This window comes from Cyprinus carpio, chromosome A5 (assembly GCF_018340385.1).
Source record: "Cyprinus carpio isolate SPL01 chromosome A5, ASM1834038v1, whole genome shotgun sequence".
Taxonomy (NCBI): Eukaryota; Metazoa; Chordata; class Actinopteri; order Cypriniformes; family Cyprinidae; genus Cyprinus; species Cyprinus carpio.
This window is the reverse complement of record NC_056576.1, coordinates 7,551,332-7,571,775: the sequence shown is the minus strand read 5'-3', so window position 1 is coordinate 7,571,775 and position 20,444 is coordinate 7,551,332. Positions and strand designations below refer to the sequence as shown.

Here is a 20,444-nt window from a genome sequence, read left to right as displayed (position 1 = left end):
TCTGCATTACCTGCATTTCTAAAAAATAGAAACTTTAAAAAAAAAAAGTTGACAATAGAAATTTAAAATTTATTTTTAAGATTTCACTTTTTTCCAAAAAAAAAATTTATCTCTTATATTTCCAGGTTTTAATGGCTGTGGCAACCTTGAGTTTAATAAAAATAAGTGTATTTTGTCATGAACTAATCACAATACTAGACATATGTGACAAAAAAAAAAAAAGTTTATTTGCTCTGAGAAATAAATGATCATATACCAAACTCAATATTAACCCCAATTATGCATTTATTTATAATTTTGTCTTTTTTTATACATTTTAAATTTAAAAAATATAAACTAATTCAGTTAATTTCACCTGATTACTATTCCAGCAAAAAAAAAAAACTTCACAGAAAACCAGTGCAGCTCATAAGAAACTGGGATCTATAGCATTTGCAATGCATATTTATTTATATCTATGTCCCATTTATAAATATCTTTAAACCGTATTTTAGCAGCAGTAGTATAAGTAGACCCTCCTGTACTTTTGCCAAGAAGTGGGTGTATTTCCAGTGACTGGTGAATGATGTGTTCAGTCACTGCTGTCGTCACCCACCACCATGTGGCTGTACTTCTTCTGCTGTTGCTCCTTAAACGATTCCTTCACCTTTGCCCTCTTCAGACCTCCATCCCTGTGAGACACACAAAGTAATAAACCTTTAACTTAAATTCAATCACTGTAGCAAGACAGCTGAAGACAAACCCATTTACACACCAGGCCAAGTCCACTAAACCTCCTTGTTGTGCAATGGTTGATTTCACCCTGTTGGCGAACTGCACAGCATCCTCTCCTTCCTGTGCGCACAGGAAATGAGTCAGTGAGGGCGTAATCAGTCACATTACACTATTTTTCACTTCACAGCTCGAGCTCTCACCTCCTGTGTCATTGGAGGCAGATACCAGACGTTGCAGACTATGGCCCAGCTCGTCATCATCCGCAGCAGATAGCTCACCATGCTATATTTACTGCTGTTCCAGAAAGCATCTCCAAACTGAGGGTCATACTATATATAACACACACACACACACTGCATGAGGGTCATAATAGGTCAGTATACAAACACACACACTATGAAGATCACTGCAACATGGGACCAAACACAGTACTCTGTATATTACTGATTTGTTTTAAATTGTATGTTATTTAATGATAATTAAATTAAAATTTAACTAATTAATTTTATTTATTTTTTGAAAATTATTTTTATTGATTATCAATTTAAACAGTTGCTACAGGAAATATTTTAAAAATAATTATATATCTAAAATAATTTAAAGAATATATTACAATTAAAATATAAAGTATTTATATTTTATATATTTAAAGTATAATATTTTTATGTATATATTACAATTAAAATATAACACACACACACACACACACACACACACACACACACACACACATACTATTGGCCAAAGGTTTGGACTGGAGTAATTAATATTTTTTAATTTTTTAAGTCTTTTATGCTCACCAAAGCTGCATTTATTTGATCAAAAATATAATAAAAACTGTAATATTATGAAATATTATTAGAATTTCAAATAACTGTTTTCTATTTGAATATATTTTAATATGTATTTTATTCCTGTGATGCAAAGCTGAATTTTCAGCATCATTACTCGTCTTCAGTGTCACATGATCCTTCAGAAATCATTCTAATGTGCTGATTTACTACTCAAGAAACATTTCTTAATTTAATCAATGGTTTAATCAATGTTGAAAACAGTTTTGTAGAAACTACAATACCATTTAAAAGTGTTGGGTAATTTATTTATTTATTTAAGTAATTTATACTTTTATTCAGCAAGGATGCAATAAAATGATTAAAATAAATTGTTTGATGGTGTAAGTTGAGTTAATTGTGTTGTTAAAGAAATATATATATTTCAAATAAGGGCTGTTCAATTATCTTTCTATTATCTTTTCATCAACAAATCTTGAAAAATGCGTCATGGTTTCCAGAAAAATATTTAGCATCAACACTGATGATAAAACAAAAAATATTATTAATAACTGAGCACCCATTTTAAGAAAATCCACATATTAGAATGATGAGTGAAGCATCATTGAATAAATTCCATTATAAAATATATTAAAAATAAATAAAATATTTTAAATTGTAATAATATTTCAAAATATTATTACAGTATTTCTGATCAAATAAATGCAGCGCAACAGAGAATCATTATCATCATTCACATTGCAACTTACTACATTGCATTTTTCAGGTCAACGAGAATTGTGAAAATCACCCTGTCACCTTACACTTTACTTTATAACAGGTAATGTGCATAAAAGACAAGTACTGATATCTTACCTTTATAGCCACGGGGTATATAGTTCCTCCGATTTCAAAACTTCCCTTTTTAAACATCATTACTGATGTATTATTGATGCAAGTTCCTGCAGGGGCAACCAGGTGCAAGTATTAAACTTCAACCATTAAACTTTAAGAACAATGCTGTGGAGCAGGACCTGAAATACGACTGAAACCGTATCTCGGTATGCACTTACCCTCAGGGAAGATGAGTATTGGCAGCTTTGTTTTGTTATTTACGTGATCTCTTAACCTGTGGAGGATGAGAAAACAACAAAGATGAACAGACCAGTGTGATATGATGAAAGACAGTATGTGGAAGAGATGGAAAAATTGCCCCAACTGAACAAATCACAACATATATATATATATATATTAGTGCTGTCAAACGATTAATCACATCCAAAATAAAAGTTTTTTTTGTCAAAGTATTTTTTTTTTTTGTGTTTTTTTTTTTTTTTGTATATATAAATACACACCCATGCATGTATATATTTAAGGAAAATGTTACGTTTATATATTAAATATATTTATATGAATATAAATATATACATGTAAATGCATGTAAATATTTTCAAAAAAAAAACTGTATGTGTGTGTGTATTTATAAATACATAATAAATATACATAGTACACACAGATATATTATGCAAATAAAAACTTATTTTGGATGTGATTAATCGTTTGACAGTTTTATAGTATATATATATTTTATGATTAATCGTTTGACAGTTTTATAGTATATATATATATACTGTATATAAAATTTACAGGCAGAGTTCTACAGAAATTAATAGGAAGTGAGGGATAAAGTCTGGATTTCCTAAGAAAAAAAACTACATAATGAACATTTAATATTTTAATTCATTTTCTTTATTATTCTAGATTAAAATGTAGTGCTGATGAATGACAGATGGATTATATTCAGACAAAAATCAAGTATTTTAAAATGAAATTTTAAACATCTCAACATTTCCCTAAAACTATAAAAATAGAAATATTTTATATTTATCTTTAGATTACAGGCAGAAGAGATTACTGAAATTAATAGAAAGTGAGGGATAAATTCTGGATTTCTTCAGAAAAAAAAAACCTTACATAATCCTTGATATTTTAATGAATTTTCTGTTTTATTCTAGAATAAAATGTAACGGTTATGAATGGCAAATGGATGAAATTTGGCAAAAAGCCAAATATTTTAAAATGATTTTAACATTTATTTTAACATTTTCCTAAGCCTATAAAAAATATAATACTTTTATATTAATTTTTAGTTAATTAATTAATTTGAATTGTGATTACATTTACAGGCAGATTAATAATAAAATTGAAAGTGAGGGATAAATTCAGGGGGAAAAAACATACATAAAAACTTGATATTTGAATTAATTTTCTTTTTTTATTCTAGATTTAAATATAGTGGTGATGAATGGCAAACAGATTATATTCAGGCAAAAAAAAAAATAATTTGAACATTTTTCTTGCATTACAAACTGAACAGAGTTAAACCTGCCATGTAAGCTGACTAAGTTTTAATTGGCTACTTAAAATATGTTACTGAAACGGCAAATATTTTTGGAAATTCTCTTTCAAATAGACAGAAGCTGTACTGACATGATGGTAAAATAGCTGCCTGGAGTGCTATCAAAATAGCCTTCGACTAAACTTACATGCTTTACAATGGCATTTAAGGATGGCAGTAACACTTTATTTTAATGAACAATTCTAATTATATCTAGTCATTTATTATCATGCATATTACTGCTATATTGGCTGTTTATTAGTATTTATAAAACACATATTATTGCCTTATTCTGCATGACCATATTTTAGATCTCTTAATCTTACCCCATACCTAAACTTAACAACTATCTTACTAACTATTAATAAGGAGTTTACTCATTTGGTCCCTAAATTAAAGTGTGGCCTGGATAGCCATAAGGAAAAAGGCTGACAATAAACCACACTATAGCATTGCAGAAATCATCCGTGCATGAAATGATATTAAACTGTGGCCTACATTACATACCATAACTTACATTACGGATATTCAATCATTTGTGTGTGTGCCTGTGTAATGTCATTTCCAGTGCTGCTTAAGTCCTCAGTGCATGTCAGAACACTGTGTGTTGTTTTTAAATAAGTGTGCTTCTGTTGTGCTGTGAGGCACATAGCATCTGACTCAGACAGACATGACCCAGCATGCAACAGGGAGATATGTTTTTAAAATAAAATATGCAGAGAAATATATGCATGCATTTATGCAGTTTTACACTGTAGAAAGATGACCTGAAATAAATGTAAACATTTTGAAAACCATTTTTGTTTGTTTGTTTGTTTTGTGGTGATTTGCTTGATTAACAATAAAATATCATCATTATTGTTGTTTTACCTTTGTGTCACTAGGTGGCGGTCTCTCATCTCCGCTCTCTCAAACCAGATATGAGGGCAAGATCGCTCCATGGCTCGCTGGAGGACTCCCATTAAACCACCATGAACCTGCCCTACCTGTTCACACAGTAATGCTTTGGTTAATTTTCACCATTTTTTTTTTTTTTTTTACTTCGTAACTAAATGTTAATAAGGACAGATAATTAGTTCTTCTGTGACTATAATGCAGTGGTTTTCTAATGTTTTTGTTGATGCCAAAATTCATTGAATAAACACATCATTTACATGTATTAATTTAGCTTATACTTACAAATGAAACAAAAAACACATTATTAACAGAAAAATATTCAGCATTTTCTTTCAGCTTTACATATATATATTTTAGTGCTTTTTAAAAATATTTAGTTATATTTCTTACTTTTTAATTTTTTTTACATAATATATGTGTGCTGTGTATATATATATATATATATATATATATATATAAATACACACACATGCATATATATTTAAAAAATATTTGCATATATATATATAATTTATATTATATTTAAATATAAATATTTTATATATAAACAAAACTTTTTTCTTAAATATATACAAGCAGGTGTGTGTATTTCTATATATACATAACATACACAGTTCACACACATATTATGTGAACAAAAACTTTTATTTTGGATGCGATTAATCGTTTGACAGCACTATATTTTTTAAATAATGAATAATATATATATATATTTATATATATTTACTGGATAAATTATGTCTCTTATATGTTCTTAAAATATTCCAAAATAAATAGATTAATTGTATATGACTATTAATATTATTGAAAAACATACTGAAAGACAAAGTTTCAGTATTTTTGCTCTATTTTTTACATGATGAATAACAAAAAATTATGAGATAAATATTTTTTTTATAAAAAACAAAAAAACAAAAAACAAAACATATGACGTATTAAAATATGACTCTTAAAATATTAAAAAAAAAATGTAATAAATTAATTGTATACAAATTTTAATATACTAAATATACTAAAATGTAATATACTAAAACAAATAGTTTTTCGGCCCTATATATATTTTATAGGATGGATAACAAAATAATTACCAGATAAATCTTAAAAACAAACAAAAATCTAACAAACAGAACCAAACAAAACAATTTAAGTATTCAAATATGGCTCTTAAAATAAACCCAAAATAAATATATTAATTTTTATAATGAATAACATAAAACATATGTTAAAAAAATAAAATACAGCAAAAAAAAAAAAAAATATTGTAAGTATTCAAATATGACTTGCAGGAGCAATATGAAATGCCCAAAATACCAATTGTGTCTCTCTAAACCTATATGATGTTTTCATCCATTAAACACAAAAATGAGAAGTTGGCGAATGTAAACGGTGACTGTAACCTTAATTCCAAAAAGCACATAATATACCATTAAATAGTCTATATGATTTATGTATGCCATTCCTAATGTTCTGAAATTATTTGATTGCTTAATGTGAAAAACAGATTGGAATTTAAGTCCAAATCGTATCAAGTAAAAGAGCTGTAGAGCTGAGCACAACATACAAATAAAGGAGAAGATAAAGGTGCGTACTAACTTTACAAACCTGTATGAAAGTGCAAATACCAAGATTTGAGAAGCACTGCAGTGAAGTGTTATTTCAGTCTCACTCACCATTGCATAACAGCCGTCATTAGCCAGAATAACGACATCAATTGGTGAAGTGTGATTAGCTACACAGATGCCTCCTCTCTTAGGCCTGTTCTGTCTGAAAAAACAATTAGCATTGCACAATTAGACTCATTCAACACACGGTTTACACATTTAACACAGATGTTTGTTAGTAAGCGCCTGCTGCTAGAAGCTACAGCCACAAGTCATTTCAGTTCAGAAACGGCTTCCTATGTAGAAATTCAGCTCACTGGGTTCTGGAACAGAGCCCCAGTGTCTGTACAAGTCTAAACCAGATTATTGTTACTTGATTAGGCCGGTTGTTGTTGTTAAATGGAGCCTTGAACTCACTTGTTGTGGTAGTGAATCGTAGCTGAAAGGCCTCTTGCACAGATCCTGTAGCACATCAAGTGGACCAGTTCACTCAACCAACCCTTCACTCTGAAACAATAAAGGACTGTAATGAATATGATTCAGATTAAACAAATCAATAATAAATAGGTTGAACGTTATTATGAGATGTCCATTGTTAAAATGGTTGAAGTGCAGTTTTCATCATTCTGCACTCATATTTGCCATTTACATAAAAGTAAAGGGCTTTTCTTTGCTAAAGCATCTCTTTTGAGGTGAGTATAGATATAAATAATGTTGTGATTATTAGTAATTGGTGTCATGTTTTTTTTATGATTAATAATTATTTTTTTTTTTTTGAAATGGTGTTTTTTTTTTTTTTTTTTTTTTTTTTTTTGTTAATTTACACTGCTGTTCAAAAGTTTGGGATCAGTAAGACTTGTAATGTTTTAAAGAAGTCTCTTCTGCTCATCAAGGCTGCATTTATTTGATCAAAAATACGGAAAAATAAACAGTAATCTTGCAAAATGTTTAACAATATAAAACAATGGTTTCTATTTTAATATCCTCTAAAATATAATTCATTTCTGTGATGCAAAGCTGAATTTCCATCAGCCATTACTCCAATATAAAGTATCACATGATCCTTAAGAAATCATTCTGATATGCTGATTTATTATTAGAATTATCAACAGTTGTCATGACAAATATTTTTTTTTGAAACTTTGATACTTTTTTCAGGATTTTTTGATGAACAAAGAGTTAAAATGAACAGCATTTATTCAAAATATAAATATTTTCTAAAAATATAAATCTTTGCTATCACTTCTTAACAATTTAACACATCCTTGCTGAATAAAAGTTAAAGAAAGAATAAAATGTACTGTCCCCAAACTTTTGAACTGTAGTGTATATTGTTAGAAAAGATTTCTATTTTAAATAAATGATCTTATTTTTAACTTTTTATTCGTTCAAAGAATCCTGAATAAAAGTATCACAGGTTCAGAAAAAATATTAAGCAGCACAACAGTTTCCAGCACTGATAATAAATCAGTATATTAAGATGATTTCTGAAAGATCATGTGACACTGAAGACTGGATGATGCTGAAAATTCAGCTGCACATCACAGGAATAAATTGCATTGTAATGTATATTAAAATAGAAAAACGTTACTTTACATCATAATAATATTTCACAATACTTAATTTTTTCCTGTATTTTTGATCAAATAAATGCAGCCTCAATGAGCATAAGAACTCCTGTAAAAAACATTCTGATCCCAAACTTTTGACCGGTAGTGTATATCAGTACAGATTTAATAATGCACTTCTCAGCTTCTCACTTTTTGCTGACTGAATTAAATCTGAATTAGAATAAAATCTAAATATTAAACAAACTTAAATGAAAATTAGAACATTAGAACTGAAATAAAATGTTTAAGTATTATTTAACTGAATTAAAAAATTAATGAAAGCTAAATAGAAATATTGCAAAGATAATAAAATGACAAATGCACAGAAAAAAAACTAAAATGAATTCCTTTAATTACAATGAATTAAAGGAAACTAAAATTAAAATGGAAATTGAAAATATAAAAATAAAAGCTATTTAAAATTAAATACTATAAATATTACTATAATATATTAAAAAACTATAAATAAAACTAAGGTAAAAATGGTTTCTACAATCTACTTAGGCTTGATGTTTTTGGAAAATACAGCCCAGGCTAATGTTAAATTAGTATTGTTTTTTTTGGATAATTATGTGCATGCTGATGTTGAGTTGTGGTATTTTTTGGTTTGGAGAGATAGTGTGTGGAATTGGTGTGCAATCCTGAATTATACATGCATTTATAAAGCATTACCTGAAATTGGGGAGGAAACCCACCATCGTTGTGCCAATCACCAGCCAGCTCAGCCCTATAGCAGTAAGTGTTATCCTACAGACATGACAATAACAGAAGGACAGTGAAAAACATGACTATACCATTTTTATTTTTAGAATCCTAATAATGCATTTTTTAAGAACAAAGCACTGAACCTCACTAATATACTAATGTACCTTTCAAATGTTTTTAAATGAAGTCTCCTATGTTCACCAAGACCATATTTTTATTTTTTGTTTTCAAATGTTTTTAAATGAAGTCTCCTATGTTCACCAAGACCAAGTTAAAATTGTAATTTTGCTAGTTTTATTTCTGTGATGCAAAGCTGTATTTTCAGCATCATTACTTCAGTCTTCAGTGTCACAAGATCCTTCAGAAATCATCCTAATATACTGATTTGCTTCTCAAGAAACATTTATTATTATCATCAATGTTGAAAACAGTTGTGCTGCTTAATATTTTTGTGGAAACCGTAATACATTTTTTCAGGATTCTTTGATGAATTAAAAAAAAAAAAACATCATTTATTTGAAATAGAAAACTTTTGTAACATTCTAAATATCTTTACTGTCACTTTTGATCAATTTAATGCATCCTTGCTGAATAAAAGTACAAATCTTGCTGACTCCTAACTTTTGAACAGTAGTGTATTAGGCATAAAGTCTTATGAGATCGTACTCTACCGTAGAGGAAGCAGTATGCAGTATCTCACCACCACGCCAACTCCCCACAGTACAGTGAGCCTGAGAGAGATGTACTGGAAGTTGTTGTTGGTTCGGGTGAGGAGGTTCCAGGACACCAGCTCCTCTGAGGTGAATCTCTGCGTGACATCGTCTTCCACAATGCTCTCAATGCCTCTCGTGCTGAAGTACAGGACGTCGCTCAGAGTGAAGTCCCCACGCTCAGCCGACTTCGGCCGATTTCGACGCAACTCCTCGATCTCCTGCTCCAAAGATGAATCATTCCGCTGAATTAAACCTGAGTCACACAGACAAAAGTGCTGGTTAATTATTATTTATAATGCTCACCAAAGCTGCATTTAAATGATCAAAAATACAGTAAAATCTGTAATATTGTGAAAAATTATTACAATTTGAAAGAACTGTTTTTTATCTAAATATATTTTCACATTTAATTTATTAGTTTGTTGAAAAGGTGTATTTTGATCATCATTACTGTGTTTTTTTGTGTCACGTGATCCTTCAGAAATCCGAACTTTATTATAGTATTCTTTGATACATAGAGAGTTCAAAAGAACAGTATTTATTTAAAATAAAACTCTTTTGTAACATGTCCTTAATGCCACTTTTGATCAATTTAATGTGTCCTTGCTGAATAAAAAAAATTATAAAAATAGCAATCGAGTTTTTTTGACTGGCAGTGTATTTTGAGCTTGAAGATGTCTATGCCCAATCGCTTTCATTATGAAAAGAAATCATGTAAAACATTAGTAAATTATCATTTTTAGGCTTTAATATGATGCAAGCACACAGAATACAGTGCCCATTCTGTGCCATCTTAAGAAACACATTCAAACAAGACGACTTTATAACCAGGTGTAATCAGTAACGCTTTCATCAGCTAAGATGTTGATTAATCAGTGAAGATCAGTGAGGTATTGATAAAGAGCATTTATAAATCTAATGCAGGGTGTCAGTGATAAAGACGGGCTAAAGTCCACTGTGAGCGTGTGAGAGAGCGAGAGAAACTGTAGTCATTGTGTAATGTGTGATTGCTTGAGTAGACAGATAAGCTAAGAGATCTCAGAGCACTACTTGTGTCTTGTCAGACCACTGATCGTATCTAGAGGGAAACAGCCTTCGTGCAGCAAAACTAAAAGGCAAAAAAGCTGTTTACTTTTATGAGAACCTGAGGACTGAACTAGAAAAGACCAGCTCTTTTTTACCACTGAACACTAAAACAGAAATCCTGAGTAATCCTTCTGCAGTGAGGAACAGACTGAGGTTTAAGACATTATTCACTGATAATCTTCTACTATGTTAAAGATCTGTAATCTTATTTGCTTTCAGCTTAAGAAAACGATCCAGTGACCTAAGTTTGAGATTGTCAATAATGGTTTAAAATTCAGGCTGCTCCTCACATAAAGTTACTGTATGACTTCAGATGACTTGTAATAGTGGAAAAATCATACGTAGCACTTTCATTGTGCTTTTTGTACTTTTTTGGAAATTGACAGTCACTATGGACTGGAATAGAGATGCATGGAAACTAGAAACGGTATATACTACCGTTCAAAAGTTTGGGGTCATTAATTATTTATTTTTTATATTAGTAGTTTTGTTCGAAGAATGCATTAAATTGATCAACAGTGACAGTAAAATAATTTATGTTATAAAAGATTTCTATTTTAAATTCTATTAATCCATTCGTCAAAGAATTCTGAAAAGACATGCATCATGGTTTACTCAAAAATATCAAGCTAGATTGATTTCAATATGGATAATATTAAGAAATGTTTCCTGAGCAGCAAATCAGCATATTAGAATGATTTCTCAAGGATCGTGTGACCCTGAAGACTGGTGTAATGATGCTGAAAATTCAGCTTTGATCACAGGAATAAATGACATTTTACAACATATTGAAATAGAAAGCAATTCTTTTAAATTGTAATAATATTTCACAATTTTACAGTTTTTACTGTATTTTTAATCAGATAAATGCAGCTTTGGTGAGCAGAAGAGACTAAGGTGTTTGGGATATGTGGATGAATAAAAGGTGACAGAATTTAGATTTTGGGGAATATAAATTCTATTTTATTTTATTTGGTTATAATACACCTGAATCCAGATGTGTTTGTGACTGTATGTGTGTAAACTCACCATTTGATGCGGACCGTTTCAGTATCTCCTCTGCTCTACTTGCTCTTTGGATTCTGTGTGTTGCCCACTGCAAAAAAACCAGGCAGAGCTCAATATATACTGTACGATTCCATTTGTTCCTGACACTAGGCATTATACTTGCATAATGAATCACAATTAAGACCAAAGGGCACTTAACTATGTGATGATACAGCACATTTCAGGTTGAGAAATGTATATCATCTGATTATGCCACAATGTTCATTTGTCCAAAATAAAAAGTTGTTTCATTTCCCCTTGGTGAGTGTGTGCAATAGCCTAGTGTCCTGGCAGACGTACTGTAGCGTGTCAAGTAGTCTTCTGGAGTGTGTCATGCTGTACTTCTTCTTAAACGTTTTTAAAACATTGTCAAAGTCATGTATAATTAATATATATATGCAGTTTTATGAGCTCATATCAACTGAGAGACTACATGAAGTATTTGTGATTTTAAAATTCATTACTACAGCTCTACTATAGCTGTAACCTATTTTAGTTCTATAATGAAAAAATCTAGGGCATTAATTGAGTTTATCTTTTTGGAGCTGATAAGAGGAAAATTGGGAGTTGGAGCCAGACTGAATGTGAAATAGCTAGGTGACTATAAGTTAATATTATCCTGCACAGCTTAAGTGACATCAGCGACAGAAAGGAAAGTTGTTTCATTTGTGGAGGAAGTTACAGCATTCTGATTAAGGATTATGAGAAAAAAAAAGTTTTTCCTTGGAATATTGTGCACATTACATTTGATGAAAAAGGGTCATGGACATAATATATCCTATATTTTTATGCCTGTAAATGTTATTTATATACTTTATAGTTTTATTTGTATTTTGAATTATATTTTAGTTTAATTTTTAGTGACTTTGTTCCGATTTTGACATTTTTATTAGTGTTTCTGTTAATTTAAAAAAATTCTAAATAGTTCCATTTTTTTTACATATGATTTTTGTTATTTTTTTCAGATCAGGCTATTTGCTAGCAACTATTTACATTTCAGTTTCCAATCTCTAAACAATTTTTTTTTGTTTGTTTTTTTTTTTACGATAACAACACTCATCTTACGTACCTCTAAGGTTTTGAGAAGGATCTTCATGTAGGTCTCAGTGATGCCCAGAGAGATCCCAAACATGGCAGGCAGCATGATCAGGACCACCAAACAGGTGAACCAGACCCTCAGCACAGGGAAAAACACAGCCCAAAACCCCTCCATAACCACACGGACTAGACCACTTTCACTGCATGCACTACAACACTGGGGGAAAGTGAAATAAAATGCATGTAATAAACTTTAAACAATCACGTTTATTTAACATAACTTGACTTTTGATGATGTGATACATACTTTTAACCTATCTGTCGAGGCAACTCGGAGTTTAAGCCATGAAGCAATATATTACACAAACAAATCAGTCAAACAAAAACTAGCTTTCGTTTTCTCAGTGACTTAGGATCGAACTCACCTGGTTTCATGAAATGCCAGCAGCTCTTCAGCAAAGCAGAGAATGTTCCTCGCTGTCATACTCCTCTGACTCTTAACATGATGAAGACTGGAACTAAAGGTGTTCAAAAGGCCGTTTGAGGAACTTCTGCGGCCTTTACACAGAGCGATGAGGAAATAGCAATGCTGGAAGACATCCTAGACCTGTAAATTTTGTACTAAGTTCGACAGCAACAATAGAAAACTGCGCCTGTGCCCCATCGTGAGGATTGGTTGTGCAGTGCACTAATTGACCACATCGGAACTCTCCCTCTCTCTCTCTCTCTCTCTCTCTCTCTCTCTCTCTCTGTAGTATATCAAAAGTTCAAAATTTTTTTTTTTTTTTTTTTTGAATTCAAAATTTACAAAGTAACAACTCTGCCTGCATAATAATTATACAAGCATTACACAAATATTTAAATTTGTTTTACTTGAAGTTTAGCACACACACTTGTGCTACTTGGTTGGTTAAATTAATACAAAAAAAATCAAAGACCCCCCCCCCAGTCTTTCACAGCATTTACCACATTAATAAAGAATTTAAGAAATAATGTAGAAATTAAACCTCTTGCAACAACAGAGCAATTCTGGCTTTGTAACTTGTGTATGCATGTTGTCCGTATGGAAATGAAATCTTCTCTAAAATTAGGAAGTCTTTAATTGCTTAACACATGAACTAGTAATAAATAGTTTTGTTCTGGTAAAACGTTGTAGTTTAAGTGGGTTTGAATTAGGACATTAGTTCAATTTAAGTCAAAATACTAAGTGCACCTTTAAATTTACAACTTAAGCAAAATGTGACTTCATGTCTTAACTTAGCAAACAGTAGGCTACAGCAAGATTCATTGCTATAATCAATTGGCATTTAAACTATTGTCACACAGTCCACTGGAATAGAGTATTTGGTCAATGCCATGCAGCAATCAGATATTTCCTTACAAGTATCTGTTCTCATCCGGGAAATTGAAACAACACGTACTGGCGCTCTTTTGTTTCACACAAACAGAATTTTTAGTAAAATGTACTCAGAGGACGTCAGTAATAAGATTCACAATTCTCTTAATACTCTGATTACACTTTGCAATCAACTGTATAGTGTTTCTATTGTTTTTCAATAAAACACACAGTGAGACAGACTTATTTGACTTTTGCGCCTTGTATTTTAGAGCAGTCAATGCATTTTGGGAAAGAAAGAAATTAAATCTGTTTTTCTATACCAGTGGGGAATTAAACCTGAATACACATTAACTCATGGGAACTTGTGTCACCATGGGGACCTAAATTGAGGTCCCCATGGGTACAGAAGCTTATAAATCATACAGAATGTTTTTTTTTTTTAGAATGTAAAAATGCACAAAGTTTTCTATGAGGGGTAGCTTTAGGTGTAGGGTTAGTGTAGGGCGATACAGTGAAATACAGTTTGTACTGTATAAAAACCATAACCTATGAGGAGTCCCCACAAGGATAGTGAACCAGACTCTGTGTGTGTGTGTGTGTGTGTGTTTGAAAATATTCAGTATGTAATGTTTTGTTAACATTTTAATTACACATTTTTTTCTCAGTAACTGTAACAGATTAAAGTTACGTTTATTTTGTAATTAAATTATGTAACTGTTATGTAATTTACGTAAACTCCCCAACACTTAAGAAATGATGGAATTCAGAAATCAGGAAAACTGACAACAACAACAATGCTTCATAAAATGTTATATTTTCAATATTTTATTCAACTATGTGCAGAGGTTTGATTTAAACTATTTCTGAATGAGCAGATTTTGCTCATATATTTATCTGTGCTATTTTATTTTAACTTATCTGTGCTGTTTTTTAATCCGTGCTCTATTTTTTTTTTATCTGTGCACTTAATCATCTGCACTGTAAGAAATAGAGTAAAATACATAAAGTACATAAATAAAAAATATTAATTTTAATATTTAAACTATGTGCAAAGGTTTGATTCTATTTTTGAATTATTCTTTTTATTTTGCATTTTTTTAATAAATATAATTTTTATTGTTTTTTTTTATCTGTGCTCTATTTGTTTTTCTATCTGTGCACTTATTCAACTAGACTGTAACGAAATAAATACATAAACAAAGGAACTAGCAGCTCATTACCAGGAAATTATCCAATAATTTTAAATATTTTATTCAACTATGTGCAAAGGTTTGATTTTAACTAATTTTGAATGATTATTTTTATTTTTTATTTTTATTTTATATTATTTTTTCAGATTTCAAAAATAAATTCCTTCAAATTAATAGAGTATTGTGCCCTATTTTTACGTTTTTTCTGTGTGTGTGCTCTGTTTTCATATGTGCAAATTTTTTAATATCTGCACACTACTTTTTTTTAGCTGCCATTTTTTCCTCTCTCTGCCTGCTTTTATGTCCTCTAGCTTTAGTTTTCGTTTGTTCACAAGGTCAGCATTGAGGAGCATCAGCTTCTTCAGGAAGTCTCTGGAGGGCCTGATGCGTCTCGACTTTATGACGTGATCAATGGCATCCTCCACCATCATGTCATGGCAGATCATCAAATACGCCAGAAACAGAGTCGCAGAGTGGTCGACACCCTGCTTGCAGCAAATCAACACCTTACCTGAGGAAACAAAAAAGAAAGATGGTCAAAAAACTCATTCCTAAGCTGTCGACACTTGATAATAGATGAGAAATGGAGTGTGTGTGTGTGTGTGTGTGTGTGTGTGTGTGTGTGTGTGTGTGTGTGTGTGTGTCAGCCCTTACTCGCTCGCTTATCCAGGGCCTTGTCAATGAATTTTGCAGCTGGCATGAAGCACTTGCTGATGTCAGAACAGTGTCTGTCCGTTGTAGGCAAGCTGTAATAATTGATGTGCAAGCCTCTGTAATATCTGGACCCTGTATTGACTGTTCCTACTATGTCTTCAACATAAGATGTTCCCAAGAAGTAGTTCAAGTCCTTTTTGGGCGCTGCAGCATTCAGGATGTGAGTGATGCACATCTCCTGCAGCATATCTCGGTCTGTTGCGGTCTCTCTGCACAAGAACACAACAGCCTAGGTTAGTCTTTCATAAAAAGGATTTACCTTGTAGAATAAATGACAGAACAATGAGAGAAATACAATTGTGTTGCGGACTTACTCGTCTCCGATGAAGACCCTGGGCCAGACGTTAGTGACATGTCTTTGTTTGAACAGTGTACACTGCTTCAAACGATCCTCTAGTTGGAATATGTTTAAAGGGACATAGTTTTCCAAACTTGAAAGTTCAGATAACACCTTAGATTCTGGCTCAAGAATGCTAGGACCTGGTGCACCCAAATCCTCCGGAGTAGCCAGATCCCATTCAGGTTGTGGCTCGAGAACGCTTGGACCCGGGACGTACAATTCCAATGAATCAAACAGATCCTCTACAGAGTCTGGCTCAGGATCGCTTGAACCTGGGGCATATAATTCCATCGAGTCAACCATTTCATAGTGTCATTTTGGAGGTTATTATAGATATTCTTCTGGGAGTCTGGGTCAGGGGGTGTAGGGTTCGTTTGATTGAGTCATTTTCCATTTAAGTCTATGAGGAGCAGCCAGATCCTCCCTAGGTTCTGGTTCAGGAACATTCAGGTCCATCTCAGGCCATGCTGAGACCCCAACAGGCTTCAGTCTGTCTTTCTGGAGGAAGGTACTAGTTTTCTTTATATTCCTCACTGTAGCATATTCTACTCTCTTGGTCACAACAAAGCCATGAACTTTCTTACTCTTCATGGCTTTGGTACTTTCTGACAAAAGAAGAAAAAACAAATAATGTGGCATTAGAAACCAATCAGACCTTTATCATGTATCCAACTATTTTTAGCAGATAGAGCGAGAGAGTGGATAAATTCTAAACAAGTCAATACTGTCAAAAGTTTTCACCCCCCTGAATAGAAATCTATCAGCTTTTGGAAGTCGGCTACAGGAATTCCATAAATCGGATCAGTTAGAAAAGATATAGCAACAAATTCAGATCAGCCTAAAGGTCGCTGACAAATTTGGTGGTTGTAGCTTGAGAGCTCAAGGAGGTGTCGGAAAACAGTATTAGGTCTTTGTCAAGCCAACATAATAATTCACTATTAGAAACATCTCTAACCACATAAAATAAACATGAATAAGACTCATGCATGTCTTCACCTGTTGGACTGTTCTCAGCATCCAGGCCACCCTGATCATTGGCCTCTTCCACTGAAGGTCCTGCTGGGTCGCTCAGATCTTCAGACACCAGCGTAGGGCTCTTCAGCTCTGAGATGCCGTCATTCCTGTTCATCTCCAGCTGCAAATCTTTCACTTCACAGACTGAGATGTAGTCACTGGCATCAACCTCCAGCTGCACACGCATCTCTCCTGGACTGCAGTAACTGACTGAGACATGATACTCCGTTAAAACCTCCAGCTGCACATCTATCTCTTGAGATGCACTGCAGCCGATGAGGTCGTAGATGGCATCGGTGATCTCAAACTCCAGCTGCACATCTTTATCAACTGATGCCCAGTAGCTGTCACCGGAGTAGAAGGCGTCGTTGACGTAAACCTCCAGAAGCACCTCTCTCATGTCTGTGGACATTGTGTCTGTGGTTCTCATACTGACAGATAAGTAATCTGTATCTGGTAATGTCAGTTTAAACTCTAACGTTATCTGATACACACTGTCTGTACAGATTAAATATATCTCGAATATATCTGTAAGTTGTGGCGTTTGTACAAGTGTTGCTAGGTTTGTATTCGCAGACCTCACTCAAACTCACGTCTCTGCTGTGAATATCACTCAACTACAGAGATTCTGCCAGTGCGAGGCCTTTTACACAGACTGAGTCTGTGACGTCATAAAGCAGTGGCGCGTCTTGTCATCGTTCCACAGTTGCCATGGAGACGGACGTCTTGTTCCAGTTGCCATGGATAATTATTTTTTAAAATAAGTAGTTTTTTACGAGTGTTTTTTAATAGCGGTTTTCAATTATATTTCATATCGCGTTTATGTCAGCGTTTGCTGCGATCCATCTCCAGCGCCACAGCATGAAAAACAAAAAAAATCTAATTTACTATGCTTATGAATGCAGTTTTACCGTCAACAACTGACTCATTTAAACAGTTTCTTCTCATGATTCATGATTGCTGGTTTGAATCTGAGTCACTGAATGAACTTGTCATATCATTTAGGCTACTGTAAGTACAGCGATGTCCGTTTAGAAATTAAGCCATTGTTTGTGTACCTAAGACTCGTGAAACTCCACTTATGGTAATTTCTGTCTAACTTTATATAATTGGGACTGATTTGTTCGATACCAAATACATTTTCAAACAAAGTTTTTTTTTGTTTTTTAATGATTGCCAATCATTTTTGTTAAATTTTAAACAGTTTTTAATAAACTTAAATGCATAATGAAGGGTCATTCCGCAGCAGCGCGCGCACTCTCTCTCTCTCTCTCTCTCTCTCTCTCACACACACACACACACACACACACACACACACCACAGGAGGCTATTTCCATTTCAAGTGATCCATAGTAAATCTTCTGTTCAAGACAGTATTGTGTGACTGTTTATAGTGGATCCTTTTACAATTTAACGTGATGAACTTACAGCGGTCAAGCGCAATGCAACAAAAACTCAGTCCAAAAAACTCAAAAACTCAGTTGCTCTTCTCATTTGTAAGTCGCTTTGGATAAAAGCATCTGCTAAATTATTAAATGTAAATGTTAAATGAAAGCATAATCTATTAAATGCAATTAACCAATCATCTAATACCATGAATATGTAGTCTAAATATACATGTGTTATTTTATTCTTTTTTCTGGCTTGTTTTGTATTGATTAGCTTTGGCTAGAGAGTATTACAATTCTTCCTTTTTATTATGTGTCATTAAAATATCTACAAATTATCATAGTGGTGAACCACTGAAATTTCGAAGGCTACAGCCTAGAAGCCGCTACTGAAACCACTTAAAGGGATACTCCACCCCAGAATGAAAATTTTGTCATTAATCACTTACCCCCATGTCGTTCCAAACCCGTAAAAGTTTCGTTCGTCTTCGGAACACAATTTAAGATATTTTGGATGAAAACCGGGAGGCCTGTGACTGTCCCATAGACTGCCAAATAAATAATAACCCTGGATGGTTGATTTTGTTTGATACACGCTTCGAATCACTGATTCGAAACAAGTGATTCGCAAGGTTCACGAAGCAGTGTTTCTAAAGCGCCCGTCACTGTACCGTTCAGACAGAACGCGTTTCTGCGTCGAAAAACGCGAGCTCCAACAAACACGCAAGGTCTAAGCTTTTCTAAAAGTTTAACTTCTTTTAACTTGCCATGATTTTAGAACGCCGTGACTTGCGCGAGCGCCCATCTAAGTTTAAAATATTATATAGGCTACATGTAAAATATAAAATAACTTACCATCAAATTAATGTTTTACAGAGAAGCTTTTATTGTGCACAATCAGATGGTCATTACCGCAAAATAAACCACATAATGACACACATACGTCCCAAAATCTGGGTTGCATCAACATTTTATGAAGGATAAACAGCTTTTACGGTCTATTTTTGAGAGAGAGAAAAAACAGGCCATTTGTGCAAAGTGCCATTTACGCGTACGTGTAATGCATCCCTTCACTTCTGCAGCTCTTGTGTTGATCTCCTCTCCTCCTGCGCGTGGAAACAGGAGGACAGTCAGTCACCGAATTTCTCCTCCCACTCCAAATTATATTCCTTCATTCTCCGTTCACTTTCTTTCTCCGTCTCTGACCCCAGATGCCTCTTGCTTATATCAGAAACGCCCATCAGGACTGACTTTAACCAGTTGCAGTGCGTGTATTTACTCCGTTCATTTTGCGTTGCAGAAACATGCCAAGTCGGGTCAGCGTTGCGATTTTGCGGTTCAGTTGTGTTTTCTTTCTGGCTGCAAGCCACGTCAAGAGCTCTGAACCGGACTACCTCTTTCCAGACGCAGAACAAGGTTTGTGTTTCCATGCAAAAGTATCTTACAGTTGTGTTCATATCTTATTTACAACATTTAGGTTGTTTTATCCACTGAAGGAGCTGGTAAGTCCCTCTGATATGCAAAGTGTTTCACTGAGGCGGGCCGGCAGCTGCTGCAAAGTCCATTTTTTTGTTTCTGAAGTTCTGAACTATTATAATAGAAGGTAGTTGGTGCATCAACACATCATTCATTTTCACTGTACATATTTTAAAGGCATGTGAGCTCAATTTCCATCTCGAATTCCACCTAAAATATTGTAATGTAAAATAAATAAATACACACATGCACGCACACACACACATATATGAATAAAATACTTAAAGGTTATATATGTCATTATTATATATATATATATGTGTGTGTGTGTGTGTGTGTGTGTGTGTGTGTATATGTGTGAGTGTATATATATATATATATATATATATATATATATATATATA

The 20,444-nt window shown here is 32.9% G+C and overlaps 4 protein-coding genes across 4 annotated transcripts in view; 1 reads left to right on the top strand and 3 right to left on the bottom strand.

Annotated features, from left to right (window-relative positions):
* Window positions 1–212: 212 nt before the first annotated feature.
* On the bottom strand, window positions 213–13,203 carry LOC109095662 (glycerol-3-phosphate acyltransferase 3-like). Its single transcript, XM_042752536.1, has 13 exons — window positions 13,005–13,203; window positions 12,611–12,796; window positions 11,524–11,590; window positions 9,367–9,661; window positions 8,663–8,737; window positions 6,798–6,887; window positions 6,450–6,543; window positions 4,753–4,868; window positions 2,558–2,613; window positions 2,361–2,446; window positions 915–1,043; window positions 755–834; window positions 213–671 (listed from the first exon to the last, which is right to left on the bottom strand). Exons 2-13 carry the CDS (start codon window positions 12,752–12,754, stop codon window positions 572–574), a joined length of 1,332 nt encoding a protein of 443 aa, XP_042608470.1. The 5' UTR covers window positions 12,755–12,796; window positions 13,005–13,203; the 3' UTR covers window positions 213–571.
* A 1,466-nt stretch (window positions 13,204–14,669) lies between these two features.
* Window positions 14,670–16,462, bottom strand: LOC109064721 (dual specificity phosphatase 29-like). The gene is made up of 3 exons (XM_042750268.1): window positions 16,137–16,462; window positions 15,763–16,031; window positions 14,670–15,619 (listed from the first exon to the last, which is right to left on the bottom strand). The coding sequence occupies exons 1-3, from the start codon at window positions 16,451–16,453 to the stop codon at window positions 15,333–15,335; spliced, it is 873 nt and encodes a 290-aa protein (XP_042606202.1). The 5' UTR covers window positions 16,454–16,462; the 3' UTR covers window positions 14,670–15,332.
* Window positions 16,463–16,516: 54 nt separating this feature from the next.
* Window positions 16,517–17,881, bottom strand: LOC122145134. The gene is made up of 2 exons (XM_042757255.1): window positions 17,159–17,881; window positions 16,517–16,767 (listed from the first exon to the last, which is right to left on the bottom strand). The coding sequence occupies exons 1-2, from the start codon at window positions 17,604–17,606 to the stop codon at window positions 16,517–16,519; spliced, it is 699 nt and encodes a 232-aa protein (XP_042613189.1). The 5' UTR covers window positions 17,607–17,881.
* A 1,495-nt stretch (window positions 17,882–19,376) lies between these two features.
* Window positions 19,377–20,444, top strand: part of LOC109095663 (A disintegrin and metalloproteinase with thrombospondin motifs 12-like) — a 29,600-nt gene continuing 28,532 nt past the window's right edge. The window contains exon 1 of the mRNA XM_042752504.1: window positions 19,377–19,980. Within this exon, the coding sequence (XP_042608438.1) occupies window positions 19,869–19,980 (112 nt within the window). The 5' untranslated portion in view covers window positions 19,377–19,868. The remainder of the gene's footprint in view (window positions 19,981–20,444) is intronic.

Excerpts from the sequence above, each read along its gene's own strand:
- LOC109095662 (XM_042752536.1), bottom strand. The coding sequence starts at position 12,754 with ATGGAGGGGTTTTGGGCTGTGTTTTTCCCTGTGCTGAGGGTCTGGTTC. Across the intron at positions 6,888-8,662 it reads GGTTTCCTCCCCAATTTCAG|AGTGAAGGGTTGGTTGAGTG; the intron begins GTAATGCTTTAT and ends TTATTGTTTCAG. Across the intron at positions 672-754 it reads GGTTTAGTGGACTTGGCCTG|GGATGGAGGTCTGAAGAGGG; the intron begins GTGTGTAAATGG and ends TGTGTCTCACAG.
- LOC109064721 (XM_042750268.1), bottom strand. The coding sequence starts at position 16,453 with ATGGAATTATATGCCCCAGGTTCAAGCGATCCTGAGCCAGACTCTGTA. Across the intron at positions 16,032-16,136 it reads AGGGTCTTCATCGGAGACGA|AGAGACCGCAACAGACCGAG; the intron begins GTAAGTCCGCAA and ends GTTCTTGTGCAG. Across the intron at positions 15,620-15,762 it reads GGCCCTGGATAAGCGAGCGA|GTAAGGTGTTGATTTGCTGC; the intron begins GTAAGGGCTGAC and ends TTGTTTCCTCAG.
- LOC122145134 (XM_042757255.1), bottom strand. The coding sequence starts at position 17,606 with ATGAGAACCACAGACACAATGTCCACAGACATGAGAGAGGTGCTTCTG. Across the intron at positions 16,768-17,158 it reads TGCTGAGAACAGTCCAACAG|AAAGTACCAAAGCCATGAAG; the intron begins GTGAAGACATGC and ends TTCTTTTGTCAG.